The sequence below is a fragment of the Delphinus delphis genome, chromosome 1 (assembly GCF_949987515.2).
Source record: "Delphinus delphis chromosome 1, mDelDel1.2, whole genome shotgun sequence".
Classification (NCBI taxonomy): Eukaryota; Metazoa; Chordata; class Mammalia; order Artiodactyla; family Delphinidae; genus Delphinus; species Delphinus delphis.
Genome location: NC_082683.1, coordinates 17,308,556 through 17,328,668, shown reverse-complemented (window position 1 = coordinate 17,328,668; position 20,113 = coordinate 17,308,556). Strand labels below are relative to the sequence as shown.

Below are 20,113 nucleotides of genomic sequence, written 5' to 3'. Positions count from 1 at the left end.
TGCACCCCCCCCACTACAGCAGCTCCCCGAATTCTGCAGCTCCCCCCAGTCTCTCAAGGATGGCAGTGAGGCGGGGCAGGGGTGGGGGCGGCTCCTCTGATGCCCGCCTTGCCGCACGGGCAGTCCCCCAGCTTGCCCACCCCAGCCCCCAGGACACTGGCATGACCCTTGGGTCAGAAGATGACCAAAGCCACCTGGTGCTGGGAAGGGCATGAGTCCAGTTCTGTCCTGCCCTTTGGAGCAGAGCGGAGAGACCGAGGGAGGAATGGAAAGATTTCCATTGGAGAGATGGCAGGTGACCTGTGATTTCCACTGGAGAGATGGCAGGTGACCTATGACAAGAAGCTGGGAGCCCAGAGAGGTCAAGGCCATTGTCGAGGGGTCAGAGTCACCCCCCATCCCCAGACTGGCCCCTGGCCCATGAGAGCCACCTGTCCCTGCCTCACCCACTGAGACCTGGCTCCCTGGGAGCTTGAGGGGCCGAGCATGGGGTCCTAGCCTAGTCTCGAGGGTTCTGGGGCCACGGGGTGGTACTCACGGGTGCAGGCTGCAGACGGCGGGTCCAGGGCTGCACGGAAGTAGCTGAGGTCGCAGCGGCAGGCCTGGGCGGCAGGGGCTGCAGAGTGGCTGTGGGGAGGGCAGCGGGCACAGAGCTGGTCCCCGGGGGCCGACTTGTAGAAGCCCAGCTCACAGGCTGTGGAAGAGAAGGAGGCTTCAGGTGAGCCTGCCGGGCCACCCTGATGGGCCTCAGGGGCAGCTCTCTGGCCCCGGGGTTCCTGGGGGATCCCCTGAGGGACAGAGGTGCAGCCCTGCAGCATCACCTGTTCCTACTCTCATCTGCAGATGGAGGGACTGAAGCTCAGAGAGGGCCTCTGACTTACATAGGGTTGCACAGCGAGTCGGAGGCAGAGCTGAGGCTGGGACCCTGACACCTGAGTCCCAGCCCCATAGTCAGCACAGGGCGGAGCCTCTCTGAATCCTCCAATGGCCCCTCCCACCCAGGCTCTGTCGTTCACAGGGCACTTGTCCTTGAGCGAGACACCAGCCTCAGGGGCAGGGGTCAAGGCTAAGAATCTGAGGGGGGCCGAAACCCCAGGGGTGTGACCTGAAAGCCAGAGAGGGAATGGGGGTGGGGGAGGAACGTGACTGGAAGAGACGTGTGTGATGAGACCAGAGGTTCCCAAACACGGACAGGCGTGGAACCATCCCTATAAAAACACAGACCCCGGCCCCATCACAGCCACTGAGTTAGAAGAGCCAGGGGTGGGGCCTGGGAATCTGTGTTTTACAAGCGCCCCGAACAATGCTGATCGTCCAGGAATTGCAGGCTCCTGACCCTCCCAGTCTCACCGTGGCTGACCCGATATGTTTCTCGTATCTGACCTTCTCTCTGGCCTCTGAGAGGCACACACATCTTGCTCCTGATGACCACAGCAGCCTCCAAACCTGGCCCCCAGCACCCCCTCCCCAGCCCCACTGCCCGCGAGATGACTATTCCTTTAGCCAGTAACTATGAGCACCTATTCTGTGCCAGAGACACAGCCACAAGCAAGGTCCACATGGCGTCTGCCCTCAAGAAGCTGGCATTTTTCAAGGCGGCGGGGGAGACACAGTAAATGAGGCTGTGATCATTTCCAGAAGGAAATAAAGCAGAGGATGTGGCAAAGCGTAAATGGTGGGAGGAGCGACCTTCCCTGAGAAGGTCTTTGAGTTGTGGCCTAAAGGCTGAGAACGAGTCAGTCGTGCAGGAAGTGCGATGTTGTGGGTTGAGGGACTCTCTAAAATGACAGTGCTGCTGGGCCAATCCCTCACAGGCTCCGCATGGCCTAAACAATAAAGCCTGGTGTTCAAAGCCTCCCTGCAGCCTCCTTCAGGGCCACTCCCCCTCCCTCAGGCCGAACTAAAGGACTGGCCATTCCCCACACTCAGGAGTTGTTTCCTGTCTCGGGGCCTTTGCACATGCTGTGCCTTTTCTCTTTTTGTCACCCTGTCGAACTCTTTCAAGATTCATTTTAACTGTGCCTTTGATGAAACCTTTCTGGACCGCTCCACATCTCCACATGTACAGACACACACACACACACACACACACACACACACACACACACACAGAAGCAACCACTCCTCTCCCCATCTTTGCAGCCCTGTTCGGTCTCACCACCTGCAACATTATGGCTGGACTTTTTCATCTGTGTGTCTGACTCTCTCTCCTTGTGGGTAGATCCTTGTGAACAGGGCAGGGCCGCCTTATTCATCTCCAAGTTCCTAGGGTCTGGCTCAGGGTAGAAGTTGTCAACACTGGTGGGAGTGTTCAAAGTGAGCTAATCCGGCCATTATCTGCTCTGGGCAGAAAGACAACCCAGGGGTTCAGGAGGACCAAATGCTGCCCAGCCAGGCAGCTCCCAGCTCCATCTGTGGAACTGAACTCCTCTGCAACAGGGACCACCAGGAAACTCCCTGGGATCTCTCTCCGATAAGTCTCTTTCTAGAAAACTCAGTGCTTGAGAGAAGCTTCATTTGCAAAGCTATGTCACTTATTTGATTGTACCTCTTTATCGTAATAGCTAAAATTAGGTTAATTTGTAAAATTCGACAAACTTGAGAGAAAACCTGAAATCAGGAGAAATGATGATGCCCTTAAGTTGCTTCCCGGACTCAGAGGCCATGGAGCCAGAAGGGGCTTATAGGCTGGGAAGTCAGTGAGAATGTGCCTCAGTTTTGAGACCTCTTTCCTGCCCCCTGGGGAGACCCCAAGAGGGCTCAGGCCTGACTGGGGGCTGGGTGCTTGGAGTTGTGGAGAGGGTCCTAGTTGACACCCTGTGATCTCCCCTCCTCTTCCCAGAAGCCCGGGCACAGCCTAAGAGCTTCCTTCTGAGCCCAAGAAGCAGAGGAAACGGGCTTTGCACTTCACCAGCAAACATTTACCGAACCTGTGGCTGAACTGAATGACGCTCTTCCTCACTGTACTGATCGGGTCCACCTTGATCAAAATCTCGGGAACCGTTTGCTTATTCTGTCCTTTATTTATTCCTTCACCCAAAGTTACTGAGCCACGGACCGGACGTAAATAAGACCTAGTGCTGCTTTCAAGGAGCTGTCAGAGCAGCGAGGGGCAGACCAGGACACGTGCGGTGACATCTTGGTGTGATGCAAGGCACAACATGACAGCCTTTGTTTTTTTTGTTTTTTTTTTTGCGGTACGTGGGCCTCTCACTGCTGTGGCCTCTCCCGTTGCGGAGCACAGGCTCCGGATGCGCAGGCTCAGCGGCCATGGCTCATGGGCCCAGCCGCTCCGCGGCATGTGGGATCTTCCTGGACCGGGGCACGAACCCGCGTCCCCTGCATCGGCAGGCGGACTCTCAACCACTGCGCCACCAGGGAAGCCCCAGCCTTTGTTTTCTGAGTCCCTGACCATTCAGAGCTGTGCTAGTCCTCGGGTGTTAAAGAGCAGAAACTTGGGAGCAGGCTGCCTGGGTTCCTTTTCTTTTCTAGCCCCTTCCCCTAGGCTAAGTGACATTAGGCAAGTTGCTGGGCCTCTGTGTCTTCATCTGGAAAATGGGGACAATAATAGTTCCCACCTCCGAGGGCTGTTGTGAGGATGACAAGAGTGAATACATGTGAATTCACACGAGCACAGCGCCTGGCACTCATTACCACTGTACGCAGTCAGCATGTATACGTCTGTCTGGCAGAGAGGAAACAGAGGCTGGGGAGCTTGAGTGCCTCACCCCAGGGTCCCCGCTGAGCCAGGATGCAAACCCCAGTCTTTCCCCCACCAGCCTCTCAACACCCGGCCTCTGCTTAGAGACGGCCCCGCCATCCTGCCACTTCACCGGTGGGCGGTTCTCACACGCTCGGCTAATACCCATATGGCTATAAAGTGTCAAGGCTAGATTAATCCGCTCAATGAAAATAAAATAATCTTGAATAAGAATACTAATCACCAGGCCTCGGGGAGCCCGGAGACCTGGAGGCAGAGCCGGGAATTAATGGCCGAGACAGATGGAGCGGCTCTGGGCTGGGGCCCGGCCCTGCCCGTAGACCCAGGGCGCTTCCGGAGTCTGCAGTGCCCGGTGTCGGCCGTGCGCCAGGAGGGGCTCCTGCCCCTGCCGAGGGCACCTTGCCCAGGCCGCCTGTCAGGCCGGCAAGCTGATGGAGACCCCGGCCACCTCTCTCCTCTCCCCCACGAAGAGCTTGAGATTTGACAAATAAGGTGTCTGCTGGTGGCCGACCAAAGGAAATTAATTCTAAATCAGATTCTGAACACAGTCAGGAAGGCAAAAGAGCTCGTTGTTCATGCGGCCCCTCTGAAATGAGATGCTCTGATATTTATAGAAAGATGATTAGGGCCACAGAGGGTGGTTCACATTCTGTGTCCAGGTGACAGAAAGGACAGTAGCCAGGAGACTCTGGGGGCTGCTCTGTTGGGTGATGTTCTGAGAGGTCCTTCTTCTCTCTGGAAGGGGTGGGGGGGATGCAGCCACGTGTGGGGGGAGGTCACTGGGTCAGGAACTGGGTAGTGTGGGGAGCTTTCTGGTCAGGGGGTTGGGAGATTTGGGATTCAATCAACCACTCCTAGCTGTGTGCCCTTGGGTCAGTCACTTCGCCTCTCTGGGCCTCCATTTCCCCACTGGTAAACTGGACTAGCTCCGCGTGGCTCTGACGTTCTTCCGTGGGTCCCTGAGGCCCGAGTGCAGTCTCAATAAGGATGCTAAAAAGCCATGTAATTGGGCTGGTCCCCTCTCCTGGGCTTTATTGTCTTCTCCGTAAAAGCAACTGCTACCCAGCCACTTCTGAGGGGAGCCTTGAGGGTGAGACTAGCGAGATGGGAACCTGGCAGCTGGGAGGGTGGCTCTCTCCATGGGCCTGGCCGCTGTTGCAGCCCTCAAGCGCTGGGTCCCTTCTCCTATCACCAGAAGGAAGGCGGGGGGGCACTCGGGTGGGGGAAGCCGGGACCCCTCTCCCAGCCCTGTTTGCTCAGACAGAACTGCCCGATGGAGAAGGCCAGGGCCCCTCGGGTCTCAGGAGGCCCCGCTCAGGCAGGGCAGGGGGCTCCAGCTTTGACAGGCCATCTCAAGCAGCCCAGCAAAGGCACCCCCAGTCTGTATCCAGCTCCTGCTCGTGCCCCACCCTCTCCCACTCTCAGGCTACCCACTAGGGAGGGGTGGGGATGGGCGACACTGCAGGGCCGCTGGCCCAGGCCTCCCGTTGGGGGAGGGCCTCAGTTTTGCACCTGTGCTGTTTCTTTGAAGGAGGTTAACAGACAAGCACAGAAGCCCACCTACAGGGTTAAGAAAAGTCTCTCCTCGTGCGATTTAAAACCGGCATCCCCCTGGGCTTCCCTGGTGGCGCAGTGGTTGAGAGTCCGCCTGCCGATGCAGGCAACACGGGTTTGTGCCCCGGTCCGGGAAGATCCCACATGCCGCGGAGCGGCTGGGCCCGTGAGCCATGGCCGCTGAGCCTGCGCATCCGGAGCCTGTGCTCCGCAACGGGAGAGGCCACAACAGTGAAAGGCCCGCGTACCGCCGGCATCCCGCCCCCAAACGTCACTGCCTGCAGTGTGCACTATGAATTAATATTTTTTATAAAACCTGTAATTATCTTGCAACTGGCATAATTACACTGTATTGTGATTTAAATGTAAAATTCATAATATGCTGCAATTCCCTAACCCTGCTTTGGCATTTCTTCATTATTTTTTATTAATGTGCCAGCAGCGTCAGGAAATGGGAGTGGCCTTGGCTTCTCCCAGCTCTGAGGAGGTCCCCCTGCTCAGGCCGTGGAGTTTCCACCAAGAGTCCTGCCCTTGACATGCTGTGGGTCCTTGGGCAAGACGCATTCCCTCTTTGGGCTCCACTTCCCATCTCTATCAAAAAAGGAGGCTGGAGCAGTACCTCTGAGTGAGGCCCCAACCCTGAAGTCAGGAGGACCAGTCTCCCTCCTAAGGGCAAGGATGTACTCTGTACAAACAAGTGGCCTGCTGTGCTCACTGGCTCAATCCAGGGTTGGGGGCAGCTGACCTTGAGCAGGTATCTACTGGCTAGCCTGCCCGACTGTTACAGCTTATACTGTCCTGGTTACTAACCTTTTTAACGTTACCCCAGGGGGCTTCGCAGAGAGCTTTGTGGGCAGAGGAAGCAGTTCAGGGCTCTGGAGTGAGACAACACGGGGTCAGATCCCTACTCTGCCACTTAAGTTGAAGGGACTCAGTTTTTCATGTCTGTAAGATGGGGATATAATACCTCGCTTAGAGGAATATTGTAAGGATGAGAAACTGTGAACTCCCCGAAGGCAGGGATGCCCTGTGTCTCTATTCCTGATGCCCGGGACACAGTAGATGCTCAACAGAATGAGTAACTGACATAATGTATACTATGTGCTCATTAAAGTGCCTGGCACATGGCAAACACTCAAAAAATTGTCACAAAGGGACTTTATATCCCCATCCGAATAAGGGGATGTTGGGAGCTGGCTCTAGCGGGGAATGCACTCCGGATAGGCCAGGGATAGGTGAAAAGCCTACACACGTGGCTCAGAGTAAGACAGACCTGACTCAGAGCCCAGCTCCACCTCTCACCAGCTCTGAACCTAAGCAGGACACGACCTCTTGAGCCTCAGTTTTCCCATCTGTAAAATGGAATTGTAATACCTGCCTTGCTACAACGAGCCAATGAATGGATGTGCTAGGAATCCCCTTGCAAGCTGTATAGGCAACAGGGATGTTTGTTGTTATTGTTACTACCCAGAGGGAAGTTGAGAAGTACGGGGATGTCTGTGAAGGCACCAGGAGAGGCTGGAGGCCTGGAGAGCATTGAAAACTAGGCCACAGAGGGTAGAACAAATCCAGAAACAGGCAAATGTCACAGAAGGTGCTTTGGGGTTTAGGGTCCAGGAGAGTGAAGACTCGTGGCAGTTGGAAGTATGAAAAAAGCTTTCTTAAGGAAATCAGAGAGCCCCAGAGAGGGGCCAGAAAGGGCCTGATGGCTGGACAGAAGAATCTAGTCCTGGAGATCTCGGGGCAAGATAACTCCTAAGCTGGACCAGGCTGGACTCTGAAGCTACTTTGCACATCACCTGAAACTGTCAGCCTGTGTCCTGCTCAGTCCTGCGAGCACCAAGGGGCCTTCCTGCCGGCTAGGGCAGAGGGGTGATGCTGAGAGGCCTGAAGGTCCCTCTAACTGTGGTCTCAGGGCCTGTGTAGTACCAGCAAAGGGCTCAGAGGATATTTCTAGTGTCTTTCAGGGCCCTGTCCCAGTTTTCACTGAGGCTATCTGGGGACAGGCCCTAGTCTCTCTGATCTCTGCCCAGGAACATCTCCTCCCTCAGGAGAACCAATGGTCCCAGAAGCAGGCTTCACTGAGCTCTGAGTGCCATGTGTCTAGTCGCTGGGGAGATCAAGGAAGGGCAACCAGGTGGAGACCACTAATAGCTGGGGCACCAGCTGTCTGTGCACACCAGCCCTCCCAGGGTTCCTGGGCGGTCAGGATGCCTGGCTGCACTGCCCCCACATAGGGGTCTGCTGGCCACACACACATGCACACAGCCTGGGCTCTGGATCCGGCTCCTGGTCTGTGACACAGGAACCCCAGCAGTACACTGTGGGAACAGGAGTTATTTCATGACCCAAGTGCTCCTGGCCGTCCCTTCCCCCACATCCCTAGATAAGTTCCCCCTGAACACAGGCAGGCTGTGACATGCCCACCCCAGACAGTCCTCCCGGGGTGCCCCTGCCCGCATAAGCTCACAATGGCCCTGTACGCCACACATTCGCCCTGAGCCCTGATTCTAACCCACACCTCCTCCCGCCCAACAGGTTAGAAGTTTAGTGGTTCTGAGCCCAGACTCTGGAGCCAGACTTCTGGGTTCAAATCATAGCTCTGCCACTTCCTAGCTGTGTCACCTTGGGCAAGTTGCTTTGCCTCTCTGTGCTTCAGTGCCCTCATGTTTAAAGCCAGGATAACAGTAGTTCCTGTTTCACTGGATGCTTGTGGGGATTAAATGAGTTAATACGTGAAAAGTGCTTAGAATAATGCTGGACATGTTAGGTCACATCACTGTTCCCTAGCACAGGCACGTACCCAGTAGTATTCCCAATCACACTGGTGCCCAGAGATGTACCTCTCTGGGTACATCATGATGCCCACGGAGGGTCCACCTGGTTGTGGTGTGTCTCCCACCCCACAGCACACACACAACACACACGTGGGTGGCCTGGTGACACAGGAACGCTGGAGGGTCACGCATCTTCCCAGGTGCTGTGTGCACCACCCAGGAGCTTGCTGACTGTGCCAAGCCTGCTCCCCGGCCCCCAGCATCCCTGCCCAGACCGAGCCCAGCTGCCGGCCCACCCGCACAGAGGCGCGCTCACCCACACAGGCATCCCGCCGCTCCTCGTAGCCCGCGCTGCACACGCACTTGCCGATGGGCACCAGCCACTCGCCCTCGGCGCTGCAGTACATTTTGGGCGTGTCCCGCTCCTCGGAGTGCCGCACGCACTGGCCCCGCACCTCCACCAGCGAGGATGAGTCGGCCCCCGTCACCGCCTCCGAGAAGGCGGCCAGGTTGCGCACCATGGTGGGGCACTTCTTGTAGTAGATGCGGAGAGACAGGATGGCAAGGCAGGCACCGATGTCCTGGAAGGCCAGGTAGAAGCCACGCTTGCTGAGGGGGCCCACACCTCGCACCTCCGTGTTGAGCTTGAGGCGCCGCACACCCAGGTCGGCCCCGGTGAAGCTCTCGTCGGCCGCGATGGTATCGATTTTGAGGAACTGGCTCTCCTGTGTGCTGGCGCCCAGGTCACGGTCCGACTCCAGGTAGTAGAGGTTGAAGGTCTCCTTGCAGGTGCCTAGCACGCCGGGCATGCTGTTGCAGTCCCGCAGGGTGAACTTGATCTCGGCGTAGATGCGCCGGGCGCCGTCGCGGGGCACCCAGCTGGTGCGCAGCCAGTTGTTCTGGTTGGGGCTCATGACGTTGCACACCTGGTATGTGTGGATGGGCCGGAAGGACTCGTCCACCTCGTTGATGGAGTCCCACTGCGGGCAGAGAGAGCACAGCCAGCTGAAACGAGAGGCAGCACCTGGCCCTCTCTCACCACAAGCCACATGCACTGTGCTGGTGGCTTCCTGGGGAAGAAGACGGAATGTTCTTCAGCCTCGAGGAGCTGACCTTCCAGCGGACTGCCAGCCAGATGCCATGCACCCTACAGAAGTGATCTCATAGAGTGAGATCCTTCTGGGGAAGTGTTATTTGCTGCCTTTTCACAGGTGAGGAACAGAGGGGCTCAGACATAGAGCCATGCGTCTGGGGTCACATAGCTAGTGAGTGATGGAGCTGGGACTGGAACTGATGCCAAAGCTACAAAGCTCTGACCTCATTTCTACACGGCTACTCCGTCACTCCCAGAGTGGGGTGACCTTTCTAATGCATGAACCTGACTGTGTTGCACCCCCCGCCTCAAACCCTTCAGCTGCAACCCCTGCATTGGTGCTTGTTGAGTGACTGTCTGATGGATGGACTCCCTCTGCCTTGCTGTGTGTGATGTTCCCTCTGCCCCCAACCTAAGGCTGGGGGCTCACGGGCTGGCCTGGATCCCACGCCAGGGGGATACCAGGATGTGGGAAAGTTGAGTACGATTGCTCCTGTGCCAGGTGCTGGCCAGGAATCACTGATTCAGAAATAAACCAGTGACCATCACTGACACTATCAACAGAGTGCAAAAGCAACCCACAGGATGGAAGAAAATATCTGCAAATCACATATCTTAGATGGGATTAACATCCAGAATATGTAAGGAACTCCTACAATTGAACAACAAAGAACCAAACAGACCGTTAAAAAATGGGCAAAGGACTTGAATAGACATTTATCTACAGAAGATACACAGATGGCTAAACAGCACATGGAAAGATGCTCGACATCACTAAGCGTCAGGGAAATTCAAATCAAAACCACGATGAGATACCACTTCACACCCATTAGCTATTATCAAAACAACAGAAAATAACAAGTGTTGGTGAGGAGCCCTGTGCATCACTAGTGGGAATGTAAACTGGTGCAGTCACTGTGGAAAACACTATGGCAGTTCCTCAAAAAATTAAACACAGAATTACCGTAAATTCCTCTTCTGCGTGTACACCCCAAAAGAAACAAAAGCAGGGGGCACTTCCTTGGTGGCCCAGTGGTAAAAGAATCTGCCTTCCAATGCAGTGGACGTGGGTTCGATCCCTGGTCAGGGAACTAAGATCCCACATGCCGCGGGGCAACTAAGCCCGTGGGCCACAACTACTGAGCTTGCATGCCTCAACGACAGCTTGTGCACCGCAATTACAGAGCCCACGCATTCTGGAACCCATGCGCCACAACTAGAGAGAGAAAACCTGCATGCCACAACTAGAGAAGCCTGCGCACTGCAACGAAGAGCCCTCGTGCCGCAACTAAGACCCCAAAAATAAATAAAAATTAAAAAATATTTATTTATTTGTAGGGACACACACATTTACACATCCACGTTCATAGCAGCCCGAAGGTGGAAACACGAATGTCCATCAGTGGATGAACTGATAAACAAAATGTGTCTATCCATACGATGGGATATTATTCAGTCTAAAAATGAATGAAATTCTGACACTTGCAACGACACGGAGGAACGCTGAGGACATTATGCAAAGTGAAATAAACCAGACGCAAAAGGACAAATCCTGTATGCTTCCACTTATCTGAGGTACTTAAGTCAGATTCCTAGAGACAGAAAGTAGAGTGGTACTTGCCAGGAGCCAGGGGAAAGGGGGCATGGGAGTTACAGTTTAATGGATACAGAGCTTCAGTCTGGGAAGATGAAAGACTTCTAGAGATGGAGGGTGGTGATGGTCATATAACAACGTGAATGTACTTAATACCACTGAACTGTAGGCTTAAAAATGGTTAAGATGGTAAATTTTATGTTAAGTGTATTTTATCACAATTTTCTTTTTAAAAAAGAAAGAAATACACCAGAAATACTCCCTGCCCCCAAGCACCTCACGTCCTCACAGAAAAGGTGTGGAGGGTGACACATCGAAGGGGGTGGGCACATAGGGTATGGCGAACCTTCCTGTAGGCTGAAGCAGGACCCTCCTTCGGGGATGGGAGGGACGAGCCCCAGCAGAAGCTGGGAGGTGTAAGTAATGTTCTGCAAGCCCAGTGTGGACACAGAAGCGTCGTACTGAAGACACAGTGTTGTGAAATGATCCGAAAGTCCAGAAGCCTGGGTTCTGGGCCTGGGTCAGTCTCTAAATGGCTGTGTGACGTTGGGCAAATTGCTGCTCCTCTCTGGGCCCCAGCTTCCTCAGCTGCAGAATGCTGATCAGCCAGGGGCAGTCACTGTTGGGCTGAGCTCAGTGGACTCTGGAGGAGGAGGGGGAGGGGCTGGTGGCCAAGGGCAGAGGGAGGGGCCAGGCTCTGGGTCCCCATCCTGGCTCCACCAGAGGTGTAGCCCCTTGATCTCTCTTGGGCCTCTATGTGTATTGTCCTTGAACTAGAGATCCTACTGCTTAAGCAGGGGGTCGGGGAGGGGAGGAAGGAGGTGAAGACCACGCCTCACGGGGCTCCGAGAATCTGCGGGGTCCTGAGCTGTCCCACAAGCTCTGGAGTGGGGACTGTGGGCATCTCAAGTCTTTCCTTTCTGACGAAAGCCCCTCGGTCTGACTTCGTCTTGGCCAGTCATATATGCCAGTCCTCAGTGCCCTTATCTGTAAGAGGGGCTCAGAAAGGCCCCACTTCAGTGAGGCTTGAGAGGATGAAAGGAGATGCCTACAAAGTGCTTAGCTTGGGCCTGGCACAGAAGGCACCCGAGGAACAGGACTGGTATGATGCTGAATGGGCCCACCTGTGCCTGCCTCTAGGGACCACTGGGGAAGCAGTCCAGGGCGTGCCCGCCTCACCTGAAAGGCTGCGTGGCTCCTGCACGCCCCACTCCAAGAAGGGCCCCCACGCTGCACCCCGCTCTGCAGCTGGGGCTCTGGGCAGCACTGAGTCACATCTGGGGTTAAAGTCATTGTCACAATTAATGGAGCACCAAAGAGCCAGCCAGCTGCTCACTGTCTGTTTCCTGCCAGGGACCTGGATAAATTAATCAGCTCAATCTGAGTCTGCTCCAGCCGCTCCACCAGCGCCAATGGCCTGGCTCAGCCCAGGGGCTGCTGCAGACACCCAGAGGGGCATAAATCCCTGGAAAGGGCGGAATCAGCCCTGTTCTCCACCTGGGGCACTCCCACCCCAGCCACCTCTCTGCCCCCTGGCACACTCCTCCTCCAGCCCCCACCACCACTCTGGAACTCTGTCCCCCTCCCGGAACAGAATGCAGCAAACCAGCTGTGCGTCCCTGGGTATATCACATTCCCTCTCTGAGCTTTGGGCTTCTCATGGGTCAAAGGGCGTAGCTAATGCCTGCCCCTTTCATCTACTTCATCAAGCGAGACAATAAAAAGGAAAGTTCATGGGCTTCCCTGGTGGCGCAGTGGTTGAAAGTTCGCCTGCCGATGCAGGGGACACGGGTTCGTGCCCTGGTCCGGGAAGATCCCACATGCCGCGGGGCGGCTGGGCCCGCGAGCCATGGCCGCTGAGCCTGCGCGTCAGGAGCCTGTGCTCCGCGCAACGGGAGAGGCCACAACAGTGAGAGGCCCGTGTACCGCAAAAAAAAAAAAAAAGGAAAGTTCACGAATGGCTGTTAATTCACCAGGTAAGGTGGAGCACCACCCAGTATGTGGAAGGAGGGGTCCAAAGAGAGGGGCGCAGCCTGGTTAAAAGCACGAGCTCTGGGGCCAGACTCTCCTGACCTTAGCAGAGATGCTTAACCTCTCAGAGCATCTGGTTTCTTGCCAGTACGATTGTCCTTTTCCCGCATCATCTCACGGATGAAAACTGCGTGGAACAGGTTCTGTGATCATCCCTGTGTTATAAACGAGGAGGTGGAGGCGAGGTAAAGCGACTGGCCTGAGTCACACTGATGAGAGGCGGCACAGCACCAGCTCGTTCAGACCCAGCACCGCTGGCTTTAGGCCTGTGGCCTGGCGGACAATCTGCTAACTCTGTGATGCTGGAGACAGTCCTGGATAACCCTGCTACCCAGGGTGCTTAACAAACTCCAGAATCAGAAGCGTGGATGGAACCTCAAGGACCATCACTCTCCACCCAGCTGACACTTATTAAACAAAGGATTCCCAGGCCCCTCCCCAGACCCACTGGATGGGGGCATCTGTGTGTTTCACCTGCCAGCCTGGCACAGGTTCAGGATCTAGAGTTTGGAAACCTTCTTTCCTCTCTGGGCAAGCCCAATCTCCAGGCCCCATAAGGATGGGAGGTGGTCCCTGGCTCAGTAGATAATGCAGCATTGGTTCCCACCCCTTCACAAGGTGGCACAAGGGACTCAACACAGGCTCCAGGCCCAGAGAGATCTGAGTTTGCGTCCATCACTTGGAACCTGTCTGATGGTGGCTTTTTCTCATTGCTCTGAGCCTCAGCTTCCTCATCTGTGCAATGGGATGGCTGCACCCACTTGCAGGATTGGTAGTAGGGATGAAATGAGATAACGTCCATGAATTGTTAAGAGCTATGTGAATATAAGTTATTTGTTCTAACTCCTAAACGAAATGAGGTAACTCTGAGCCACTCTTGTTTTTTTTGGTTGTGCCACACAGCTTGCGGGATCTTAGTTCCCCGACCAGGTATTGAACCTGTGCCCTCAGCAGTGAAAGTGCAGAGTCCTAACCACTGGACCACCAGGGAATTCCCTGAGCCCCTCTTTACAGCACCCAGTAAACAAAAGAACCTTAGATCACCAACGTGATCGACCAAAACCCAAGTCTGGCCATATTCCTCACCCCCCGCTTAAAACCCTTCCAACTTCTTGTTACCCTAAAAACCAAGTCCTAAGCTCTGAGTGGGACAGAGGGACAGAGATACCCAGAGCCAAGCCGGGGAGCCAGGCCCATTCCTTCCTAGCTGCTGGGCCTCAGGGGAGATGCTGACCCAACCGACATCCAGGCAGTCACCTGCTCACGGGTCAGCCCCTGCCACTGGCAGAGCCGGTTCACCGTGCCAAAGCCCTTCCACACCCACGCTCACCCTGGGAGACAGCCACGTGGGACACACAAAAGAGTGCTTCACAGGGAGAGACTGAAGCCCTGGGGGGTAAAGGGACATCCCAGGACCCAGCCTTTGTCCTCAGGCAGAGAAGGGGGTCCTCTGGGCTCTCGGGGGTCCCTGGCCTGCCCCTCCAGCTCCCTGAAGCCTGGTGCATCGGGGCTGATGACAGCAGACTCAGCTTACTGATACCTGGGGACGAGACCCCCAGAGAGAGAGGAGTTGGGCTCATCCTGACCCCAGTCACAGGCCACAGAGAGCCCAGATGACAATCTTACCCCAAAGTAAAGAAATATTCAAATACCAGCTCAGTATCATCATCATCATCGTCATCAATATATTATTATCCCTCTGTCTCCAGAGGCATGGGGGCTGCCCAAGTGTTCGTGAAAGAAGTCCTGGGTGTATGATGCGTTTGTGTCTATGGTGGGGATGTGCGTGCTTGTGTGTGTGCGTTTCTGAGCACGTTTGCAGGAGGAAATTTACTGAGATGTAACCATACTACACACTAATAACAATGATAACGATTATACATTTAATGAGGGCGCACTGTGTGCCAGGCACAGTGCCAAGACCATGGAGGCCAGATGGGCCTGGGACACAGACATAAGCATCCCACATCCACGCCTCAGACTTGGAGAATCGGGAGGCGGCACTAGGGTCGGTTCTGGAATCCCAAAGATCTGCATGCACTAAATTTAAGAAATCAGCAGCTCTGTCTCTGACTGCTGTGTGTCCTTGGGTAAGTCCCTTCACCTCTCTGGGCCTCTGCTTCCTTTTGATCTGTCTGATGATAAGACTGTGAGTCACAGCCTCTCCCTGCTCACAGAGGGACAACACTGGCCCCACTGCCCATCACTTACCCCGTGAGCGGGATATGTGAGCCAGCCCCAGTCCCCATGGATGGTCGACGTGTCCAGCAAATTCACTGTAGAACAGGAAACAAGAGCACATCAGACCCCTGGGCCCCCATTCCCCAGTCCCATAGGACCAGCCCAGCCTGGCCACACTGGTCTGCTCTCAGCCCAAACACGCCAGCTCCAGTCTCTGGGTCCTTTCTCACTTCCCCATCCTTCAAGGCTCAGTTCAAGTTCTTTCTCTTCCTTGAAACCTTCTTCCACCATCACAGCCAAAACATAATCGTCTCACCTCCCAGAACACAAGGGGCCCCGAGTGCCAGGCTACCCTGGTTGGTGGTGCAGTGGGGTGGCTAGGAGCTGGGCTCAGCAGTCCAGGAGTCTTGGGTCAGAATCCCAGCTCTGTCAGTTAGACGCTGTGTGTCCCTGAGCAAGTTTCCTCCCTTCCCCAAGCCCCCATTTCCTCCCCTAAAATGGGGTGACAGTGATGCCTGCCTTACAGGGGCTTGTGAAGATGACCTGACCCTGGGCCACTCATGGGACATGATGGCGTTCAAAAGCACCCACCGACGTTCGCGCTGTTAGGTCAAACCTCCCCCCAGAGGACTGGCCCCAGCTTTCCCATCACCAGTGTACCCCAGTGGGTGCCTCACACCAACAGGTCCTCTGTGTACACGGGACGTGGAGGGTCTTGGAGGAAGAAGAGTTGCCTCGTACGGAGCACCTGCTACGTGCTGGGCTCTGCTAGGGGAGCCTGAGATGCCTCATCTGCGGCCCCCACAACACGGCTGAAAGGTGTTCATTCTTATCTCCATTTTCCAGATGAAAACACTGAGCCTCGGTGAAGATCAGGAACGTGCCTGGAGCCCCACAGGTGTAGCTGCAGGGCTGGCATCCAGGGCACCACAGACAAGGCCACCAGCCCTGGTAGCTTGAGCCCAAGGAGCAGAACCTCTGGGCTGTCACTGTGGTGGGAAGGAGTGCTGGCCTCAAAGGCAAGTTTACTCTAAGCCAGACCCTCAAAGGGGACCCTGCAAAGTACCAACAACAGGGTGGAGAAAAGAGCCTGCCTTCGGAATCAGATATCACTGGGCTCATATCTCAATACAGCTACTTGGTAGCAGGTGACCTGCACTTCACCGAACCTCAATTTCCTCATCTGTAAAATGGGGATAATAATATGTAAGGGTGGGCGAGGGTAAACTGTAAAGCCTGGAGTCAATGCCTTACTAAAGCTCGTTCCTATTCCCTAAGTCCTGGCCCTCCTGCCTCTCTCTTGGGACCTAGGAGCCATCCACTCACTTTAAGGTGATAAAGATGCACTAAACTGTGAAGAGCAGGGCTTGAATCTCAGCACTGTCTCTAACTGCTGTGTGTCCTTGGGTAAGTCCCTTCCCCTCTCTGGGCCCCTGCTTCCTTTGATCTAGCCGATGAAAGGGCTTTGGGCTCCAAGGTCCACAGCTTTCATTTCACTTTCTCTTCTATGTACCCCCTCTCCCAGCCAGCAACCAGGGGCTTCCAAACAACCCAATCTGCAGACTCCGGCAGGTCACAGAGGGTTCAAACGGGGCCCTCCTGGAACTTTCCCGAAGAAAGGCTGGGTGTCCTTCTGCCTGAGATTTGCATAGCTCTGCGCCTGCCCCTCAAAGATGGAGACAAGTGTCCTCAGGAAATGTAGGAGTGAGGATGTTCTTATTCGCTGATTTTCTTCCTCTTTCTCCTCTCACCCTCCCCACCTATTGTCAGGGGCCCCAGAGGCTGGCTGGAGAGATGACTTGCCGAACCAGGAAGGGGCCTCTGAGGTCCTCCCCTGGGTCCCCAGGGGCCAGGTGGGATCAGGGGATGGAGCCAGTGTCCGCAGAGGGATCTCCCTTCCCCGAGCCCAGCCGGCCTCATGCCAGGGGCACAGGCAGAGAAGCCTTCCCGCCTCCCTCCCTCCCTCCCTCCCTCCCTCTCAGGCAATGGAGAGAAAACTGGGTCAGGCAGCTCTCTCCTCCTGCTGGCTGGGGGGAGGGGGAGGGGGCCGCACTGCAGTTTCCCCCAGACCAGCAGGGCCCAGTTTGGGGAGAGGGTGGGGAAAGGGGACGTGTGGGCTCCCCCGCCCCACCCACATCCCAGATGGGGTCTCAGCCCTTCGCCAGCATCACCCGGATACAGCTCAGACCTGCCCCTACCCAGGGGCAATGAATGTCCCCCACTGGGACTTCTCCCCATGAACACCCTGACTCTAGGGGCAACTGCCTGCAGACCCCACTTTCTAGACCCTTCCCTCCCCTCTGGAAATCCCCAACCACACCTGCAGCTGCTTCCTGATCAGTCAGCCAGGGGGCTCAGATAATCCAAAAATAAGTCAGAAGTCGATTCTATTGGATTCAGGAGGAGTTATAGGATTCCAGGGCTGCTTGCTCCAATTCCCTCCAGACACTTCTCTGTCCATCCCCTCCCCTCCTCCCCCTCTGTCCCCTTCTTCCCTACCTCATGTCCCCTTCTGTGGGGGGAACACAGAGTGTCTCTCATGGGAAGCTCCAGGCCCACAGGAGGGCTCATCAGGGCTGGAGAGAATTCCAGCGTTACGCCCATCCAGCTTGGGCCTGAACCCCCTTGGAGATTCCAACCCTTCTGCTCACCTGGGCTGGGCTCTCTCCTGCCTCTTGCACTGCTGGACTGCAGGTCTGTGTGACATCTGTGAAGTCAACGACCCTCTCTGGGCCTGTCTCCCCACTTGTAAGTGGGAGGATTGGACCCATGGTCTCTTAGGGCCGTCAGTGAAGCAACCACTTAACCCCTCTGTGCCTCGGTTTCCTCATCAGCAAGATGTCTGTAGGCATCCTTCCTGGGCCTACTTGCCAGGCTATTCTGGGGGATCAAACGGGTCCCTCTCCTGCTCTGAGAAGCACAGATAATTCCTAAGCCTCTCCTATTCGACTGTGGAAGGCATTATGCGATTTCTTTTTTTCTCCAGCACTGTCACCTTCCCCCATTCCATTTCACTGAGACTAATACCTAAATTGATTTACATTCCCTGAGGATGCAGCGCATGATGGTGAGGCTGGAGAGTTCAGGGTGGCCAGGGGATGTCAGGCAAGATGTGAATGCCTTGGAGATCACCCCAAAGTGGTGTATAATCCACACCACAGAGTGATGAGGGTTCGAGCCTGGTGGGGCTCAGGGGCATCTCTGCAGGTGTAGGACCGTCCCCAGCACTGTGAGGGACCTGGCATATGGGCACTTGGGCAGCCTGGGGCACTGTCACCTTTGCAGGACCCCAGCTGGGAAAAGAGCCCCCTCCCTGAGTTCCAACAGTCTCCCTGGCCGATCCTGGCTCTGCACCAGCCCAGGGACTCCTGGCTGTTCTATGTGGAACCCATGCCCCAGGTCTCCACCCAGGACTGTCAGACCTGCGTGGGTAACCCATGTCCAGCCATGGATACCCTGCTGTGTTGATCAGATAGGTATGGCCTGGCCCTTGGACAACGTCTCCCTCCTCACCCTTGACAGACATCCCCCCTTCCTCTCTTTGAGACCTTGCCTCTTCCCCAACTGTCGCCCCTCCCTGGACACATCCTCTCTCCCAGGCTAATGGTCCGTCCTCTGCTCGGGAGCCTGGTCAAAGTCCCCTCCCCAGGGGCTCTGGGGTTTGCCAGCCTGGGATTCTGGAGGGTGCTGGCTCCTCGCTGGAGAAGAGAGTTGAAGCAAGGAGTGGGGGATGCACCACCCAACGCCCAGAGCCTTGGTGTGGGCCCTTCAGAATCCTGCTGGGTGAAGAATCTGTCCCCTTCTCCCCACCCGACCCTGGGAAAACCGTGTCCTCAGGCCACAGCTCCAAGAGCTCCCAGGCCCCTTGTGCACTCTTCCCCTCAGCTCCCTTGCTATGGTCCCTGCTCCCTGCATGGCCCCTGTTTCATTGGAGATTATGAGTTTATCCACGTCTCTGTGCGTTTACTCTGTGCACATGCATTTCTGTGGACACGCATGCAAGTTTGAGGTCTTTTTATATGTGTGGTGTCTGCCCATGGATGTGCATATTTTCATGCGCATGAATCTTTACATGTATACGTGTGCACACGTGTACTGGCCGCATTTCCGTGCATCTGACTATGGCGTGGGGAGGGGGCTGTCCATGCACATGAGTCTCTACAGGCCTGGGTCTTGGCGTGTGAATCCTAACATGTGTTTGTTTGTGCATGTCTGGTTGTGGGTACGACTGCATCTCTGTGAGCCGTTCGTGTGTGAGGGGGTGGATCTGTGGTATATCTGAGCGTGGATGAGGAACACTGGCTCTGGAGCTTCCTGGAATCTGGAAGTTCATCCTGCCAGAGTGAGAACACAGCTCTGGACCCAGGATGTCAGTCCCAGGATTCTGCACAGAGCACCAGGTCTAGCCTCCCTCTGGCAGAGCTGCAAAAGCAGAGGAGGTCCAGGGCAGGGGCTGGCGTGAGGAGCAGAACCCAGGGTGGCATCCTGAGCCGGACCTGGAGTGTCCAGCGGGGCTAAGATGTACGTGTGTGTGCGCGCGTGAACGCTTGCACATAGGTGTGTGGAGACCCAGACCCTTTTGGTTCCGACTGCTCAGCCCTCACGCCCATCCTGTGTCCCCTGAGTGACCAGACTGCCCCAGCCTTGACTCCGGACAAGACCCAGCTCTCCAGGGCCTTTCCATCTGCAGCCCTCTCAGCCCCCTCCTCACTGGTTCCTTCTCCCCAGTGCCCACCAAAGCTGCCTCCCCTCCGGCTCTCACCCCCTGTCTGCTGTCCCTCGTTTTCCCCCAGTCCTCCAACCCTCCAGCCCGGCCCACTTCCAAGACCCTCACTTGCTGCCGCTCATTCCCATCTTCCCCCAAACCCAGTCCTGTTCTCTGATCCTCCTTGCCCCGAACCTCATCCTGCGTCCTTGTGTCCCTCTGCTCTCTATCCTCTGTCCCCACCCCTGTCCCCTGCCCTGTCTCCTCTCTGCCCTATACCTCTTCTCCTGTCTTCTGTCCCCCCGTCCTGTCTCCTCATCCCCAGTGTCCGAGCCTCAGTTCCCTGTCCCCCGCTCCGAATCCCTCAGTCCTTGTCCTCCTGTCCCTGCCCCGGTGCCTCTGTCCCTCATCCTCAAGCCCTCCGGTCCCTCTCCCTCAGTCCTGTCCCCATCGCCAT

General features: G+C 55.9%; 1 protein-coding gene across 1 annotated transcript in view; it reads right to left on the bottom strand.

Moving 5' to 3' along the window:
* The window catches only part of EPHA8 (EPH receptor A8), a 34,200-nt gene that overhangs the window by 13,783 nt on the left and 304 nt on the right, over window positions 1-20,113 (bottom strand). Inside the window, exons 2-4 of the mRNA XM_059996861.1 lie at window positions 14,982-15,046; window positions 8,369-9,032; window positions 539-694 (exon numbers count right to left, since the gene is read on the bottom strand). Coding sequence (XP_059852844.1) covers window positions 539-694; window positions 8,369-9,032; window positions 14,982-15,046 — 885 coding nt within the window. The remainder of the gene's footprint in view (window positions 1-538; window positions 695-8,368; window positions 9,033-14,981; window positions 15,047-20,113) is intronic.